General features: G+C 36.6%; 1 protein-coding gene across 1 annotated transcript; it reads left to right on the forward strand.

The window, feature by feature from the left end:
- Positions 1 to 1,317: 1,317 nt before the first annotated feature.
- On the forward strand, positions 1,318 to 15,717 carry LOC132701099 (acylcarnitine hydrolase-like). Its single transcript, XM_060668783.1, has 9 exons — positions 1,318 to 1,377; positions 1,452 to 1,583; positions 8,236 to 8,370; positions 8,425 to 8,937; positions 8,995 to 9,133; positions 10,793 to 10,968; positions 11,019 to 11,145; positions 15,190 to 15,322; positions 15,377 to 15,717. The coding sequence occupies exons 1-9, from the start codon at positions 1,336 to 1,338 to the stop codon at positions 15,561 to 15,563; spliced, it is 1,584 nt and encodes a 527-aa protein (XP_060524766.1). The 5' UTR covers positions 1,318 to 1,335; the 3' UTR covers positions 15,564 to 15,717.
- Positions 15,718 to 20,332: the final 4,615 nt, after the last annotated feature.

Genomic DNA, 20,332 nt, shown 5'->3' on the forward strand with positions numbered 1-20,332 from the left:
CTTTAAAACTGAGGAACATCTATTGCAGAACATTCTAGACGGTCTAACCGTGTTTAACTTATACTGCACAGATCTTAAAGATACTTACAAAAGCTAGTTAATACCTTTTATAAAACTTCTGGATTCCTCCTGGGTCGGTTTTTGCTGAGTCGAACTTGATGACGTTTCGCCAATCATCCTATTGGCTTCTTTAGAGCTTCAGTCAAGGTCTGAAACGTCATCAAGTTCTACTCAGCAAAAACGGACGCAGTTTTGTAAGTATTACAGTAGCCTGTGGAAGTATCTTTGAAAAATTAAAAGCTAGTGCAATCTATCTCATATATGTTTACTCGTAGCTGCACTTTATGCGCATTGACACCGCCACTGGACAAGGAATGTGAATCATGTACACCACCGTTTACGTCACCCTCACACTATTCTTTACTGGTTGTTCTTCAACTGACTTTATTGCTTTGGAACTTTTCTTCGTACACATTTGCCTCGCATGGCCAAATTTGCCACAGTTGTGGCATTTCTTTTCATTTTGAGGAGCTTTTGCACACATTTGCCAGGTCCAATTTTCTCTCGACAATACTTATTTTTCTTTTCCTTTCTCTTAAAATGTTGCTTGGTTTTGTTTACAAAAGCCACCTGAATAGAACTACTTGCAAAGGTTAGCTTATCATCGCATAAGAGCTGTTTTGTATATGTAATGACATATGCTACATACGAACCTGTCCCCTCAAAGCGTTCTCCAAAAACTGGCAAAAATTCTACGTGTCAGCTAATTTTTGTGGCTTTACGTTTTTTTTTTACTAAATGGACCCATGTTCGGCAGGCAGCTTTTATTTAAAATCCATAATAATTTCTCTTTTTGAACCCTTATCTGCAAAGTTTTGGTATTATCCTGTCAGTCCTAAAAGCAGCGAAAACCCAAGCAACTCTTATTAGTTTATTATGGAAAAATGCAAGCTAATCAAGTTTCTTTTTGATCCCAATCGCGAAGAAAATATGATTCATATCTGATTTAATCAGCATTATGACTCAGAGTAAACACTTGAAAATTGTTATCAGATCAAGTATTTTGGTTTAAAATTTCATGTACTGGGTGACATGAAAAATACTTATTAGTTTTTTTATGCCTAATAAATTCACTAGAGTTGTAACTCATCAAATATTAATATAATCAATGAAAGGTCGATATGTTGACATACCTAACACTTCTACATGTTGGTTTAATAACCACTGCACATGGATGCGATCAAATGAATTCGGCGTCAATAATTTTCACCGCTAATCTTTCAAGGACCTCGATTCATTTATAAAATGGACGACGGATCGATCAACTTTAACACAATGTTTCAAATTTTATTCCAACTAACTTTATTAGTGTCTGCGGTGAGTTGCAATTTTTCATTTACTACAAGCGAATCACAAAACTATAGCACTGCTTTATATTTTCGTTTTTCCAGTTAGCAGATATTATTGTCGATATTCCTGACGGCAAAATCCGTGGTCATGAAATCAACGCTTCAAACGTCAGCTTCTATGCTTTTGAGGGAATTCCATTTGCCTCTCCACCGGTGGGAAAGTTAAGATTTCAGGTAAACTATTTTTATACTTTCATCATTTGATATTACTGCCAGTATGGGTTTTTATTATTATTATTATTATTATTATTATTATTATTATACGAGTACATCTCAGCTCTTACTGGCCTGTTTTCACCTGAGGCTTTGCTTGCTGCGGGCTCTCTGAACTGGTGAGAAAACAGTTCAATTCTTCCCACTCAATTCAGAAACTTACGAACAATGTGGCATGTCTGTAGTATGACAGCCTTCTGTCCGAAGTTTTTCGAGACAATTCCCTCCGCCGAAATTACAAATGGGTAGATAAACACTTTATTGAGCTGCCAAATATTTTTCAGTTCCACAGCTAAATTTTCGTATTTTTGTAATTTTTCTGTTTCAGTTTTACTGATATTGTGGGAGAGTGGAACAGCGATATCAATTATGAGGGCATTTTTCTTTTCTTTGTTTATAAGAACGATATCGGGTTTATTGTAGTCCACTGTTCTATCCGTCGTAATAGGTCTATCCCAGTACAGTACAGCTCTGTCATGTTCGACTACAGCCGAGGGCTGATATTTATAATACGGTTGGTATGTTTCTAGAAGGCCATACATTAAGGCTAGTTGGAGGTGGATAATTTTTGCAAGTTGGTTATGATGGTTCAAATATGCGCTCTCTGTGAGAACAGGGCACCTGGCAATTATATGTTCGATTGATTTTCCAACTGATTCACATTTTCTGCAGTTGTCCTCCACGTTGAGTTTGAGGCAGTGTTTTTCATAATTGCGGGTTCTCATGACTCTGTCTTGAATAGCCATAATAAAGCCTCCAGTCTCGGGATATGGATATCCAGAGGCGACCTTATCAATGTGATTCTGCATCCAGACTTCTAGGGAATTTTCCATGTAGAGTTTGTTGTCTCCACAAAGTTTGGTTTTCCTGTTTCGTGTTTAGATCAAACGTGAAAAACCAAGGTATTTATAATCTTCGTGAGCTAACAGACATTGCATCACTTCTCCGTTCTCCACGTAATATCCTTGGATTTGGGATAAAGTATCTTTTTCATCTTACACTTCTCAATCCCAAATTCCATGGCTACCGATTTACTAAAGTTTGTTGTTAAGTCGAGAAGTTTCACAAGTTGTATATTGGATCTAGCAAAGAGTTTTAAGTTTTTCATGTACAATGGATGGTAATAAAGGTATTTTATATCGTTTTTACCAAGCGAGAAACCACATTCTGTCTCGTTCAGCATTTTACTTACGGATTTAAGCGGGCGCAGAACCACAATGCTCTAAGAGATTCTAACTTGAATATACCCCTTGATATTTTTAATTTTCTGGAAGTAAGCATTTACGAGCCATTAGAGATAAATAGAGTTGTTGACCATTGCTTCATGAGATATCTTAAGAGATCTATGATGTTTGGATGGACATTATAGATTTTTTCTATAATCAATAAACGCCATTCTTAAATTCCTTTTTTTCTTCACTGCCTGCCTAACTATTACTTCGGGAGTCTCTGAAAGACGTTTTTGTTGTTCCGTCATGATATTGTTGGTTTGCAGGTGCTAATATACCTTATCAGTGATAATCGAAGTAAGCAGGTTATTGGCCTAAATTTGAATGCATCTAAGGCATTGCGCTCTTTTGGCAACAAAAAAGTTTTCCTACTGGTCAGTGTTGGCGGTATCGCTTCGGAACCTCTAAAGATGTTATTATTATTATTATTATTATTATTATTAATATTATTATTATTATTATTTTCTGTTCGCAACCGTGTTCTCGAAAATAATTACAAATTATTTTTATATATATAGATCAATATCACTATCGCCTGTTCTAATTATTTTTTGTTCTATATTATTTGCAATATGTTCTGCTTTTTTTATATGTTTAACAGAATTTGCCCAACTTTGTGGAGGGATGTTAAAAACTTCGGTTTCTATAAGTTTGAGACTATCGGCAGATTTCAGTTGGTTCCATATATATTCAATGGGATTAAATATGCAATGGTAAGGTGGAAGCCTTAAAACTGTATGCCCAAGATTTTTTGCATAATTATCACAGACGTATTGCTTTTGTAGGTTCAAGCTCTGTAGAACCTCAATTAATTGCTTTTTGGTATAATCTGCGTAAAAATAAATGTGCTATTATACGTGTAGTTTTGGATTGTTGCTTTTGTGTCACATGTCTACTGTGATAACTTACATTGTCCATTACAATGACGCTATTAGGACGAATATTTGGAACTAGTTTGTTTTTAAACTAGCTTTCAAATAAATCAGCGGTGGTGTCTTCATGGTGATCCAGAGAAGAATCATTAATATTTTTCGCAGACAGAGAAAGTCTATTTTGAATCCAACCATCTCTAGAGCCAGCATGAGAAAATAGTTATTATTTTACCTCTTTTTGATTGTGCGTTTGTTTTACACATATCAGTTGAGTCAACCCAACCCTTTTCCGGGGTATCATAAATGTCGAACCAATTGTTATCCAAGTAAATAATTGGCCTTTGTTGTTCTCTGTAAATCCTATTTTTTTCTAGATATTCCAGCCGCCATTTTCGAATTCTAAAAAATTCGATTAAAACTTGCCTTTTGTCAATTTTTTAAAATCTAAAACCCATGCGTTGAATACACTTCCATAAGGTAGTTCTGCCACATTTAACACCGGTTTCATCTTTTTCAAGACTCCTAATTAAGATATCTAATGTTGGCACGCTTTGTTCCTCGTATAACTGGTAAATTTTATACGCCGTATTATACCTTGACCACTTTCATCTACATTCGAGAAAATGTCAGTCAATGTCAATGTCAATTTTCCATACAGTTAATGGAATTTTCGTCAATGTGGCCGTTTCTTCTAAAGATGCTGGCTTGCTATCACTACGTTCAATGGGAGTCAAATAAACATTGCTTATAACTTCCTTAGTCTCAATAGAATAGTATTTTCTACATTTGGGCGGGAGCATCTCCTGTGCTACAATAACTTAAACTAAGTAGTATACCAAACCGAAGTATATTAATCACAGGTAGGTATAAAATTATTTTCTATTACGGACCACAATTTTACCTGAATTTAAATTCCGAAATTTTAGGTAATAATCTTGTTGCATTGTATGTTAATGACCACCCTTGGATAATCCCATTCAAAAGCAATTGGTCACTTTTTTATATCTAGGAACAGACCATACCTCAGGCTAAATGGTTTATATCTCCCTATCCTAGGACAAGTCGGATAATGTGGACTCTCTTAAGGAGAGTACTTTTTTACAGTATCGCAATCGTGTTTTCGTTTTTACCCGATATTTTATTGAGTGTCTCCGCAAGGTTTTTGTGGATGGTTGCTTAGATAATGACGGGGATAATAGTTATTTTAAGCCCCCACATTCTCTGCACTTCATCTGTATTTTATAGTCTTTTCGGATTCCTTCTATTTTATTGTGGCGTCTGATGGTATGGAAACGTAGACCAATAGGCATGTCTTGATTTGGAAGTCCCTAATTATAATATCTGGTTTGTTTGGCATCACAGTCCTGTCTGTTTGTACTTGCGTGTCCCATATTATTGTGATTTCCCCTTTGGCTTCAACATCTTTTAGCTTGTGTTTGTACCAAGAGTCCTCTACCTCTATACCGTAGTGCTTACAGATATTGTAATGTAGTGTTAAGCATACTTCATTGTGACGTTCAAGATATTCTTTCCTAGCTAGGACTCGGCAGCCTGCGAGGGTGTGCTTAATTGTTTCATCATATTGTTTACAAAGTCAGCATCTTGGCTCTACTTTTCCTTTAAATATTTTTTCATTGATATAGTTGACTGAAATGGCCTGGTCTTGAGCAGCGACTATCAAAAATTCTGTTTCCTGTTGACAGCCATCTGAATGTCTGCCTCTTGTCCACACCATCCTTGTCGATTTTTCTCCCATACGGTCGATGCATTTCTTAGTTTTTTAATCTTTGTTCTGTTTCCTCGCTAATTTTCCTCCTGCGTCGTTGTCTGAGCCTTTTCGCTTTCTGGGCTGCCGCGGTTCCGTTCATTTCACTTATAGCTTTGTTTTTATATTGTTTTGTTAGTTTCTGGCCTTTATTCATCATTGGATATTTTTCCACGACGACTCCACTACTCTCACAGTGTGCATAAAAAAATAAGAGAGTTTACTGGAACTACTTGGAAGCAAAAATCATATACTATTACAAATGAAGAGGGAAACATTGTGTTGGATATTAAAGATCAACTGATTCTATGGCAAGACAACATTAAAACCCTCTTTAACGATTAAAGAGAGGAAATAACTGCCAACACTAATAATGAATCTGGGCCATCTCGTCTAAAGGAAGAAGTACAAGCAGCAATAAAATCAGCCAAAAATGGGAAAGCACCTGTCCCTGACAACCTACCTGCAGAAGCGCTCAAGTTGATTGAAGAACAACACTTAGATGCTGTAACTTCCCTGTTTAATAAGATCTATGAAACAGGAATAATACCAAAGGAAAGCCTAATGCCACAAAATGTGAGGAACACCATATGATCAGCCTTATGAGCCACACACTGAAGATCTTTCTCAAAGTCATCCACCGCAGGATTTGTAAGAAGCTGGAAGAGGATATAGCAGATACTCAGTTTGGTTTTAGAAATGGTTTCGGCAGAAGGAAGGCTTTGTTTGAATATAATGTCTTGATGCAACGGTGTCTTGATGTCAACCAAAACATATATGCCTGTTTTATTGATTATAATAAATCATTTGATAGAGTGAGACACAAGCAGCTAATAGAAGCAATAGAACGAAAAAACCTCGGCACAAGAGATATACAAATAATAGTAAAACTATATTTAAACCAAAGTGCGTCGATTCGCGTCCAATCTGAAAAGAAGAAAGCAGTGGAAATCAAGCGAGGAGTTAGACAAGGGTGTGTTCTTTCACCACTCCTCTTCAACGTCTACTTAGCGGAAATCTTCACCAAAGCCCTCGAAAATGATACCGCTGCGTTACCGGGATGATACAGTACTTCTCTCCGAAAACATGTAAGACCTGCAGAACATGTTAAATAATGTCGTCAAGACTAGTCGAGAATATGGTCTGACACTCAACGTTAAGAAGATCAAGTACATGATTGTCACCAAAACCAAAGTGCTCCATGAACATCTGTATGTTGAAAACCAAGAGCTGGACAGAGTCGAGAGATATGATTACCTGGGTATGAGTGTCGACTGCAACGTGGATTATTCTTCGGAAATAAAGATCCGCATTGAGAAAGCCCGTTCAGCCTTTGTGAAGATAAAGAAGCTGCTCTGTAGTCGCGATTTGAGCCTAGATCTGAGAACTCGAATGCTCAAGTGTTATGTATTCCCCGTCCTTTTGTATGGTGTGAAAGCTTGGACCCTCAACCTGTTTTGTGAGCGGAAACTGGAAGCCTTCGAGATGGAGTAGGATGCTGAGAATACCATGGACGGAACATGTGACCAACGTGGAGGTTCTGAGAAGAATGAAGAAAGGTGTAGAGATCCTACAGGAAGTGAAAGAAAGGAAATTGCAATATTTCGGCCACATCATGAGAGGACCAAAGTATGAAATTTTACAATTCATAATCCAGAGAAAAATTGTGGGAAGAAGATCTATTGGAAGAAGAAGAATATCCTGGCTTAGAAACCTGCGAAAATGGTTTAATGTTACATCATCTGACCCATTTAAAGCCGCAGCTTCCAAAATCAAAATAGTAATGATGATAGCCAACCTCCGAAGTGGAGACGGTACATGAAGAAGAAGAAGAGGATATTTTTCTTTTCTCTCCATTTTTTCCCGTAAAATCCTTGGCGTTCTTTACTTGCTCTAACCAATTATTAGTAATGAATTAGTATAAAGTTGATTCGAAAATTAAGCTCAAAACTTTATTTTATTTTATTTTATTTATACCGGCAAGCCATGATTAACCTATTAAAAACAATGTCCAAGAAAACAATTATTAACATACAAGGAACTCAATTATTCAAATGTGTTTTATATATTATAAACTACTATTTGTAATAATTTTCAACCTATTAGGATCAATTAATTATTTGTTTACTTCTCGCTATTCACAAAGACATAATTATAGTACTATTATAATTATTATTTAACTTAGCCTGCAGATTTTTGGTTTTGATTAGTTGTCAAAAATAACACATTTTTAAAACAATTACAAACATAGATAATATGGTTGCTATCAAGGCAGACGTGACCATTTTTAAGCAATTGTCCAGAAATTACTCAAAAATGACCACACGAAATGTCAATGTTTTTGAAATCAGGAAAAAAATATTTACTATTTAAAAAAATGATGCTGCTGTCATTTTGATAGTATGCGATAGTCGTTTGTTTATTCTGACATTTGCATAAGATGATAGAGCAAAAATCTGCAAACTTGTGTATTTACAATTTTTTTTTCTATCTTTGAAAATTAACCCTGCAGGTGGGTGTCAAAATATAATGAATAACCCTGCACATTATCTTATACTGGACAGCACGTATGGCATTTAGTGCCCCAAGGGTAACCTCGAACGTGGAATTAAATTAATTAAAATTAGTGCATTCGATTAAACGATTAAGAAAGTTAATTCACCATTTTCACCTCAAATGTTATACACAACTAAGAAGAGAATATCAATATATGATTCTAAGCACGTTTTGTTTTGATCGCCGTTTAGGCTCCTGTTCCACCTGAACCATGGGAAGACATTTTAGAAGCTAATCGATCTGGTAAATGTTGTATATCAGGATATCCTGATCCATCGGAAAGTGAGGATTGTTTATTCCTCAATGTCTATACGCCTCCTCGAAATGTAAGTGAATACATCTAGAAAAAATTACTGGAAATTTTCACTAAAATTTGACAGATCACAAAACAATTGCCAGTCCTAGTTTGGATTTATGGAGGTGCGCTTCTAGCGGGTTGTTCCTCTTTTGAAGAGTTCGCGCCTGGAGATCTCGCAAATGAAGACGTGATAGTAGTCACGTTTAACTACCGATTAGGAGTCTACGGTTTCTTATCTACTGGAGACGATGTCATTCTGGGCAACGCCGGCTTGAAAGACCAACTTTTCGCGTTTCAGTGGGTGAAAAAAAATATTGCTTTCTTCGGAGGCGATCCGGATAAAGTCACGTTGTTTGGGCAAAGCGCAGGTGGAATATCTATCGGAATCCATATCGCGAATAAAAAATCTCAGGGTTTGTATAGGGCGGCAATTTGTCAAAGTGGTTGTTCGTTAACGCCCTTATATCAGAATGATCCCAAAACTAATGCGTACGCCATAGCGAAATTAATAGATTCGACTATAACAGATGCCAACACCACTGTCCAAATAAGAGATTTCCTTCAAAATCAGTCGGTGGATGATTTAAGTCCTGTGGTAAACGTTAATTCTTTTTTTTTATAGACGAATCCAATCCTTTTGGTTTTTTTATAGATTGGCATTGTATTAGAGGTGGAAAACGACGATGCTTACGTGACGGATCTGAATTTTGCGCTAATAGAATCCGGAAATTTTGTTCGGGTACCCTTGATGATTGGTACTGTTGCGGAGGAATCTCTTGGGCAGTATTCGTGTAAGTCTTACAAGCGGTATTCGAATGTTCAATTGATGGTATTCCGTACTACTGAGGTGAATAGTCTCGCTGCTTTTTTACACCACCATATTATATTCATATTTTCAAGATATGTGGAAGTATACCCTTTGTTCAAAATCACGGTCTACAAATCCCTCTATTGGTCTGTCCCACGTACGTCACGCTGCACGATCCCCATGCTACCCTTGGCTTTCCAGTGCAATTTTTTGTTGTGGGTTTCTTAGTATTGCTGCAATGGTATGATCAGGTTTATATGCAATGTCGTGTTTCTGTAATATTAGGCCGATTTTGTCAGTAACCCCTGCTGCGGCTGCTGTTGTTTGCTGATTACCTTAGTGATGATGCGCCTTTGGTATCCGTTTTGTCGAAGAAATGTAATAATTTTTTTCAGTTCGTCATCTCTGTTCTTCTCGTTTGTGAGCCTGAAGAACCGAGCAATTAATGTATTTGCCACTGCCTGTATCTATGATGGGTGGTGATGAGATTTAGCGTTCAGATATCTATTGGTACGTGTTGGTTTTCTATAGACAGTGTGTTCCAAGTATCCATATTCGATCCTTGTGATGTGCACTTTCAAAAAGGGCAGACTATTTATCCTCTTTAAGTTGTATTGGAAATTGAATCCTTGGGTGAATGGAATTCAGATGTACTAGGAATTTCAAAAGCTCCTCCTTGCCAAAAGGCCATACAACAAATACGTCATGACCGTATCTTGTCCATAGTTTTGACTTTAGATTTGCCTTCTCTATTGCTTTCCTTTCGAAGTAAATCATGAAACGGTTGGCAATCACAAGTGAGAGAGATGATCCCATTGTGTTCGAAATGTTTTCGGAGCGCGAGCCTTGAAGATGCCAAGTGAGATTTTGGCGAAACGTCTGCAGGATTCCAGTCGGATGCAAGATTTGCAGGATTCCAGTCGGATGCAGGATTCCAGTCGGAGTTCAACGAGCGAACGGATGATATCCCGGAATATAGTGTCATCACATTTTTCCATCCGTGAATCAATACTTGAGAATATGTATATATATATATATATATATATATATATATATATATATATATATATATATATATATATATATATATATATATATATATATATATGTGTGTGTGTGTGTGTGTGTGTGTATATATATATATATATATATATATATATATATATATATATATATGATGACACTATATTCCGGGATATCATCCGTTCGCTCGTTGAACTCCGACTGGAATCCTGCATCCGACTGGAATCCTGCAGACGTTTCGCCAAAATCTCACTTGGCATCTTCAATGCTCGCGCTCCGAAAACACTTCGAACACTGAGTGTTCGAAGTGTTTTCGGAGCGCGAGCATTGAAGATGCCAAGTGAGATTTTGGCGAAACGTCTGCAGGATTCCAGTCGGATGCAAGATTTGCAGGATTCCAGTCGGATGCAGGATTCCAGTCGGAGTTCAACGAGCGAACGGATGATATCCCGGAATATAGTGTCATCACATTTTTCCATCCGTGAATCAATACGTGAGAATATATATATATATATATATATATATATATATATATATATATATATATATATATATATATATATATATATATATATATATATATATATATAATTGTATTTTATATTTAAACAAATTCTAGTGCCTGTAGAAATGATAATAAGTGCAATTAGCTACGATTCCGACGTAAAAAACTTAATACCTGGAAGTTTGACACCGTTGCCAGGAACAAATTTGACCGAGGTTGGAAATATAATCAAGGAAGCGTACATTGAGGCGAACGGATCCTTTATCCTAGATCTCGCAGCAACTGCGGAGGTAAATATTGAAATAGCGCGAAAAGAAACTGTGACAAAGTCAGTATTTAGTTGTCCAGCACCTTCTTTGTGAGACCTACGTTCAAACAGGCAGAACTTCAGTCCAATTACACTCCAGTGTATTTATATCAGTTTTCGTTTTATGGGACCGCCAGTGAAAACCGAACGATAATTGAAGGTGCGTACCAACAAGCTAACCAAATTATAATTTCATGTTAGAGAATAAAAGTAGCAAACGATTATTCAGATAAGCTCAAACTGATTATTATAATTTTCATGGAAGCAAGTTGCATCCAGGAATTAGAGCAGAGCAGATTTAAACAGTTATTTATTGGTTTATCTCAACTGTTTCGGCAACACCCTGCCTTCATCAAATACAAAATATGACATAATACAGAGTGTTAAATAAAAGATATTTTTTTAGTATCTATAATACCACCTTAGATATTTTATTGAAATTTGGCACTACATATCAAGAGACATTATTTAGTGCAAAACATTTTTTTTAATAATATAACAGTGGCGGTCATACGGAATACGGAATGGTAGGCCACTGATTTCTCTTAAAAGAAAAATTATTCTAAAAATCTCCAATTTTATTTCTTTAATCCGATGTACGATAAAAAAATAAAAATAAATGGGCATGACAGCATGCAGAGAAATTCGTTTTTACTTTAAACAAAACCGCCTCATAAATGAATGCAAACAACATATTTTTTAAGGAAATCAATGGTGTACCACTTATAGATATTTAGTTTTTAATTACTAACTACTGACTTTTAGAAAAAAATATTAGAAAGTATAGTCTTTATTAAATTTTAAAATTTTTTCTACTCCCGTTTTTAAAATACCTAATTACACACCGATCTAGCGTGCGAGAAGCGTCACTTTACCACGTCCGAGCCACTTCAGACATTTCCGGGATTTTACCGCACGGGTTTGGGAGCAATCTGATGTTTTCGGAGATATTTCCCACGTTTTCAATTTTGACGTTTCTCAATTCTGACAGACATGCCAGTAAATGTATTCGTGTTTTGAGCAAATGTACCCAAAAAGTAACGGTCGTAGAATAAATATAATATGCAAGACGTTCGGTAAACTTTTTAACTCACTCGTTTATTACAAACCCGTTCCGCTTGTGTCAAATAAACTCGTGAGTCAAATGCCGTCTACGGCACTTGTTGCATAATATACTATTATCTTTTCAGAATCATGCAACACGAGTGGAGCGAGTTTTTAATAAACGAGTTAGTTAAAAAGTTTACCGAACGTGTTGCATACTATACTTTTTCTACGACCTTTAGTTTTTGGGTACATTTTCGCAAAACAATAAGAACACATTCACCGTCAGAATTGACAAACGTCAAAATTCAATCCGTCGGGTAAAATTTCCGAAAACATTCGATTGCTCTCCATACCCGTGCGGTAAAATCCAGCAAATGTCCGAAGTGGCTCAGATTCATGGGAAACGAAACTGACCTGGTAAAATGACGCTTCCCCCACGCTGGATCTGTGGGTAATTAGGTATTTTACAGACTCGAGTAGAAAAATTCTTTGACTTCTTCTTTATTTCAACATGTTTGAACGTTTGGCAAACAAAAATAAGGCATCTTCCACCCAACCATTTTTGGACCCAGCATGAAGAATTATCATTCTTCGAGATTCCATTATCACTTGACGTTTATTAATTCTTCGGAACTGAACATTCATTTTTTTCAAAAAAGTAAGCAACTACTCTTTGAGACAACTAACGCACCAAGAAGAATGTTGTTAATCGAACGTCCAACAAGATTATTTTCAAACTTACCAGTAAGATAAATAGAGTACTTAGCCTTACCCTTTGAACTATCTAGTGAGATTGGCTCCGCATGGTCAAAGCTCAAGAATCAAGTACATAAATGCGTACTTACCGGAAGGACCACACTCAAATACCTCCTTAAAATTCGAAAATAACCCGCGGCACACGGTTTATCTACGTTTTAAAAAAATCAAGTTTCTACAAATATTCGTTACGGTCCATCTCAGGCAAAACCTACTTAATGAGACTGTAACATACTTAAAACGTCAAAGCAAATATTCTTCTTGTATTTTTTTTTATAAAATCTCAACAACAAGATAAATAATATACGATTCCCTAATTTTCTTCATTTTCCGTTTTCATTTGGAGACATATTTGTCTTTGGCTTTCCTTGCCACGGTCTTATTTTTTACTATCCGGAGTTTGCTTTCCGTAGGCGCACCTGTCGTTCCACGCGCACAAAGTATAATAAACGTGCGTGGTATAATTATTTTTATACACTCTTTTATGTTGGTAAATTCGCTTCTTCAATGTTCTTGCATGTTTGTACGATATACTTTTTGAGGAATGATGTCTAGCCGAGAGAAACACCAGAGGCAGTAGGTTTGTCCAATTTTTCCAAGAAGATAAACTAGTAGTTAGCCAAATGCCGCTTGTAAGAACGTGTAAGATCGAGACGGCAATATTGTAAGAAACCGAATCGTCTTTTAGTTATTTATTATGATAAATGGATTTTCATCGAGTAAAAACACGCATTAACGCGTTTTACCATAAACCGAAACTCGCGCGTTTCGCCAACCAATTTGGCATCTTCAGGAGAAGATTAAAATTAAAATTGTGTATTAGTACAGTGCAGAAGGTTCCAGTCAAGAGTTTGATAACGATGGCTTCACGGTCAACGGAACTTAACTTATACCACAAGATTAGCGCTAAGATTAGGCTAATAGGAGCAGATATATGGTTTCTAAAATCCTGTAAAAAACATTCAGTTTTCCCAATGTTTGTAAACATTTCCGTAACAATTCATCTCATGTTGCCAAAAGAGTTGAAAAACTTGCAAAAGAAAAATGGTTGGATTTGGAAATCAAATACCTGTACAGTATGCTCGAATTGGAAGCATATGGCCTCTACAAAAAGTTAACACATATGTTAAGTAATTTAGAATTCGAATTGTGTGACTTCCAGAGAAAAATGTTTGTAGTCATTGAAAACAAATATGTTAAGAAGTTTTCGTCATTGAACAAAAAACTCAAAAATCCTGGTGTTAAAAAATCGAAAACGAAATCTCCGGAAACTATTACCATTGTTGAAAACTGTTCTTCTCAATGCTTTAACAATGGTGAATTGAATTTACCCAACAAAGGTTTGAATTTTGTCCCGCCGACTTCGAGGAGTATTCTGGAAGAGTCTGGAAGGATTTGTCCGAGAGGCGGTTAGGAGTCAAATTTCAAAAAATATTAGCAATCGAAATATAGATAATAATAAAACCAAAAAACAAAAACATTGTTATGGGATTAAAAGAGAAGAATTGTTTTTATTTAAAAGCAGATAAGGGTAATAAAGTTGTCATCTTAGACAAAGAAGACTATTTTCAACGAATTGATAAACTCCTTGAAGAGGATCCTTATAAGAAACTAAATAGAAATCCATTATCGAGAATGGTACAGCAGGTAAAAAGCACATTAAATAGTTGTAATAACCTTATTACCCCAAAATCTGAAATACAAATTGCAGACATCTAGTCCTACCTTGTCCAAATTATATTGTTTACCTAAAATTCATAAACCTGGAAGAACAATGAGACCTACTGTCTCACCTATAGGTTCTCCAACATATAATATTTCAAAGTGGTTGGTTCAGTTTTAATCTTCTCCTGAAGATGCCAACTTGGTTGGCGAAACGCGCGTCGGGTACGTAAAATTGAGTTTCGGTTTGTGGCAAAACGCGTTATTGTGTGTTAGTACAGTGCCGAAGGGTCCAGTAAAGAGTTTGATAAAGTAAAAAGCACCTCAGTTCAAAGAACGTTCTATGTAACCCACTCGGAGTAAAACTGACAACGCTGAAGTGCTATTGTATGTCCTTTGCTCTTATATGGATGTGAAGATGTAGAGGTACTAGGTAGAATGGATACTCTGACCCAGATAACAAACACAAAAGAAATAAGAAAAACAATCTCTCTCGGTCATATAATGCGACACATAAAATATGAACAACTACAAGTAATACCGAAGATTGAAGGAAGACGGGGAATAGGAAGAAAAAAGAAATCGTTGTTGAGAAACATACGGGACTGGACAGACGCAGATGGTAACACCATAATTCATCCATGGTTGCAACGGATTATTTTTATTTATTTTATGAAGTTTTAATTACTCTTAAGGTTGTTGCAGTAATTATTTGGAAGTATCGACTTTTTCTGTTTAGGGGCTGGAAGAACAGGCCATAGCGACGAATTGCCTTATCTTTTTAACATAACTGCGATACCTTTGGTGACGGATGCAGATTTCCTAACGAGGAGACGAATAATTAGACTTTGGTCAAATTTTGCGAAGACATTGTAAGTACGTAGTCTGGTAGCTCGCGAGTTTTACTAAACAATACGTTGTTCCAGGAACCCCACGCCTGATGAATCGGATCCACTTTTAAATGTAACTTGGCCTTTAGTTTCACCAAGTAATATACAGTACCTCGACATAGATAATACTCTCGAGGTAAAACCCAACCTAAGGGCTAAACAGATGGCTATGTGGAATCGCGTGTATTATACCTACGGCCAACAACCTTTTGTAGGATTTTAATACACAGAGTTAAATTTAATAAAAATAAAAATAAAAAAGTCGAAAACTAAAAACCGCAACATGATTTTTCAAAGCGTTTCTGAGCCACAGAGTGATTCTTAAAAATGTACGTTTCTATAACTGGTGAGAAAAATTATAATAACAAACTCCTAAAAGCAGCCCTTCTATTTTTTTCTAACTAAAATATAGAGTCAATTTGAACTGCGTTAGATTAGATTAGATTAGATTAACAGTTGGGAGAGCTAGCTATCAGCCAGTCCGTCACTGCGGCCCAGAGGATCGATTGTGACCCTCTCTATAGCTATAGAGCTTTATCCAGGTTCGCCTCTCTAACCCGACTCCAATAATAATGGCTCCCTCGTATAGTTCTGTGCCTCTGGTCTGGTATCGCCCAGCAGATGGAAACGCACTCTCGCTAGGCCTTCGCAGTGGCACAGTACGTGTGCGGCTGTTTCCTCCTCTTCCTGACAGAATCTACATTATGTGATTTCTTCCACTTCTATCAGGCTTAGATGCCTCTTAAGCCTGCAGTGACCCGTCAGCAGACGTACCATAATTCTTACGGCTTTCCTATTGTAGCTTAGTAGGTCCGCTATATAATTGGCCGATGGGCCCCTTAGGAATTCCTTGGCCTGTCTTTGCCCCTGCATATCCCTCCACCATCGTCGTCGGGATTCCCGGTCCATCCAATCTCTGATGGCTGCTTTTGCAACGGGTTTGGCCACCCCACAAAAGGGTTCTGGTCCAATCAGGCGCATTGACGACCGGGCTGCGTCGTCTGCGCCTTCATTACCTTTATGCCCTCCGTGCCCCGGTATCCACGATAGAGTAACTTTGTTCTGGCTTGCTATCTCGTTTAATGCCTTATGGCAGTCCAGAACTAACTTGGATGTTATTTTATTAGATTGCAGGGCCTTTATAGCCGCTTGACTATCGGTGTAAATTGCAATTGATTTGTTACGGATCTTCCTCGCTTTTATTTCTCTTGCACAGTATTCTAGTGCAGTGATCTCTGCTTGGAATACTGTTGCTAGCTTACCCATTTGAATAGATATTTTCGTTTTCGTCCTGGGTTCATATATTCCGGCTCCCTACTCCTTCTTGAGTTTTTGATCTATCAGCATACCAGGTTATTTCTGCCTTGATTGGTGGCCCGTTTTCCCAGTATTCTCTGAGTCCTGTAGTGGTTAACGAAGCAATACTTAGGTGTTGAGCTGTCCGTAGGCAGCTCTAGGACATTGTCCGCTCTTACCTCCAAGTAAAGCTTATGTTTAGTGCTATGTCCACCAATTATTGAGGACTGTCCTTGCAGTAATCCATATACTACGGATCTTGCTTCCCCTTGTATATAGATCTGTATTGGTGGGATGTTCTCCGCTAGTCTTTGCACGCTACTTAGCCGCCTTATCGCCTCCCCCTGCATGGTTCTTGTCCACTAGACAATCACCCCATATGCTAGCATTGGTCTCACTACTGCTAGATACAACCAAAGTGTCATTTTTGGGTTTAAGCCCCAGTTCTTTCCACACATCCTTCTGCATCTACCTAGTGCAGTTGTTGTCCTAAGCCTGATCTTTTGAATGTGCGCTCTCCAGATAAGTTTTTGGTCAAATATGACTCCTAAATATTTTACCTCCCTGGAGAAGTGTTGCCTTGTTCCATCTACCACCGGCAGTTTCAGTCCTGTGAGGATTCTCCTATTGGTAAATGGAACGACTGTCGTTTTCTTCTGGTTAACTGTTAGCCGCTCGTTTTGGCACCAGTTTCCCACGATTTTAATAGCCTCCTGACTTCTTTCTGACAGGGTATTGGTAAATTTTCCTCGTACCACAATCACTACGTCGTCTGCATATCCTAGGCAGTAGAAGCCTTTTGTAGAGAGTTTTTGCAGTAGGTCATCCACCAATAAGGCCCACAGCAGAGGAGAGAGCACTCCCTCTTGTGGGTATCAGCTCCCCACTGCTGCCTTTATGGTGGTTATATCATACATATATCAAAATAGTCTTTGCGTGCTTATTGAAGAGTGACAATAACGCGAAAGCGACCAAATTGTATTGTCACAAAATGTATTATAGATTAATAGTACTGATCTTCAATTTGGTCAGCTTCGTGAAACTTAGTTTTAGCTAACTTCAGTTGTTAATCTATCAGATTATTTTGTTTTATAGTTTGGTAAATATTAAGTTTTGGTTATTTCAAGATTCAGGTGTGGATTAACATAACCGCGGAAATATTTGAGCACTGGTTTGAAAATAAGCCAAAACTATCGCCAAATACTGTTATTGTGTTTAATAATGCCTGGTATAAATTCCAAATACTTCCTTAAATAAAGAGAAATTAAAAATTAAAGAGAGGTGCACGAAAAAACAATTTTTGGAACTATTAAAACTAAAAAAGAATACAAAATCTATTCGACAGCACAAAAAAACTATATGAAATCTTGAGATTACCCCCATATATTTATGTATTTTATGATTTTATGATTGAGATGATGTGGTCTGAGTTAAAAGGGTACACAAGAAGAAATAACAGTGCACCAAAATTTAGTGAAGGGTTAGCTAAAATATCAGTACAAAACTGGTCTAACAGTGAAAAACGACTAATAAAAGAAGAAAACCTTTATCGAGAACGCTTAGTGGCGGAGTTGATCATGAACTAGGTGACGACAATAGCGATAGTGACAATTTTTTAAGTGACTGATACTTTATTATTATTATATTTCATATTTTGTATATTAATTATGACACTATATAGAAATGCAATGAAATAGAACGCAATAAATTGTTACTTTGTACTAATTTTTTTTTATATACGTGTTTATGTACGGCGAAAAAGCTTGAAAACATACTTATACCCCGCTTGTTACTGTAGGTAAAGTCTGTTCATAGATATAACAGAGTGACTAACTGATACGAATTAAGGAAAAACCCGGTCAAGCTGTAAGAATGAAATATGGACTAACAGGTCCGTAATTTGCTTAGAATTTAATTATTTGATGTTTTGTTAGGAAAGATACTAAACAATATTTATTTATACATGTATTTATGTTTAAATCTAAAATAAAATTACAAATTATTTTTATTACCTACTTAAATTACTTAAAATTATTCATATAATGTTCTAATTATTATTTGTTCTATATTATTTGCAATATGGATATACGATTGTTCTGCTTTTTCTATATTTTTAACAGTATTTGCCCAACTTTGGGGAGGGATGTTAAAAACTTCGGTTTCTATAAGTTTGAGGACATTGGAGTTACCACGAATGGCAGATTTCAGTTGATGCCAAACATGTTCAATGCGATTAAATATACAGTGGTAAGGTGGAAGCTTTAAAACTGTATACCCTAGATTTTTTCCATAATTATAACAGACGTATTCCTTTTATAGGTTCAAGCTTTGTAGAATCTCAATTAATTGCTTTTTGGTATAGTCTTCGCAAAAATAAATGTCGTTATTATACATGTAGTTTTGGATTGTTGCTTTTGTGTCACATGAGGAAGGGATTTTACCCAACTGTCTACTGTGATATGACGCTATTAGCAGGAATGTTTGTTTTACACTTATCAGTTGAGTCAACCCAACCCTTCTCCGGGGTATCATAGGTGTCGAACCAGGTTTCATCCAAGTAAATAATTGGCCTTTGTTGTTCTCTGTAAATCCTATTTTTTTCTAAATATTCCGGTCGCCATGTCCGAATTGTAAAAGATTCCATTAAAATTTGCCTTTTGTCAATTTTTTTAAATCTAAAACCCATGTGTTGAATACACTTCCATAAAGTGACACATTTAACGCCGGTTTCATCTTTTTCAAGCCTCCTAATAAAGATATTTAATGTAGGCACGCTTTGTTCCCCGTATAACTGGTAAATTTTACGCCGTATTATATCTTGATCACTTTCATCTACACTCGGGAAAATGTTAGCATCGCTTCTTTTTTCTTCGCTGAAATGGGATTGTTCACAATTTTCCATACAGTTCATGTTGGAATTTTCGTCTACGTGGCCGTTTCTTCCAAAGATGCTTGCTTGCTGGCGCCACCTCTAACGAGAGTCAAATAAACATTAGAATAGTGTTTTCTACATTTGGGCGGGAGCGTCTCCTGAAATACACTAGACTCGCACATATTTTGCCTAATTCGCACACGATTCAACACACGCTGTATTACACACGAAATAAGAAAGATTACTAATAATTTAAACTAAGTAGTATATCAAATTTAAATTCCGAAACTTTAGGTAATAATCTTGTCGCATTGTATGTTAATAACCACCCTTGGATAATCCTATTCAAAAGCAATTTTTAGCACTTGGGAATGGGTACGGGTAAGGGTCTGCTCGGCAGGGTCTTCTATGGAGTAATAAACCATAGGCAAAGTTAGCCACGGGGTCGGTGGTAAAAGCACTATATTTCTGGTCGAAGTATAACAAATTTGGATGTCATATGCATACATATGATAATTACGGTGATTCATACATCGAGAAATTCTAATACTTTAAGTAAGTAGCCTCTAAACGCCGTTACCAAGCAACTAAAACGTCAATGATAATAAAAATTGGTGATTTTTCAAGTGAAAATCAAAACAGTCGCACTATCGTCGGCGTCATAATCTTCAGCATAATACTTCCACTTTTGTTTTTTTGCTCGAACCATTTTGCCCTACTTTAATTAATTTGATTAAAATAATTAATTTAATTAATATTTGTAGTTCTACCAGAAATTTTGTCTACAATCGATGTCGTCGTGTCAAATTGAAACCGCAAATGTA

The sequence above is a fragment of the Cylas formicarius genome, unplaced genomic scaffold, assembly GCF_029955315.1.
Source record: "Cylas formicarius isolate icCylForm1 unplaced genomic scaffold, icCylForm1.1 PGA_scaffold_10__41_contigs__length_53128322, whole genome shotgun sequence".
NCBI lineage: Eukaryota > Metazoa > Arthropoda > Insecta > Coleoptera > Brentidae > Cylas > Cylas formicarius.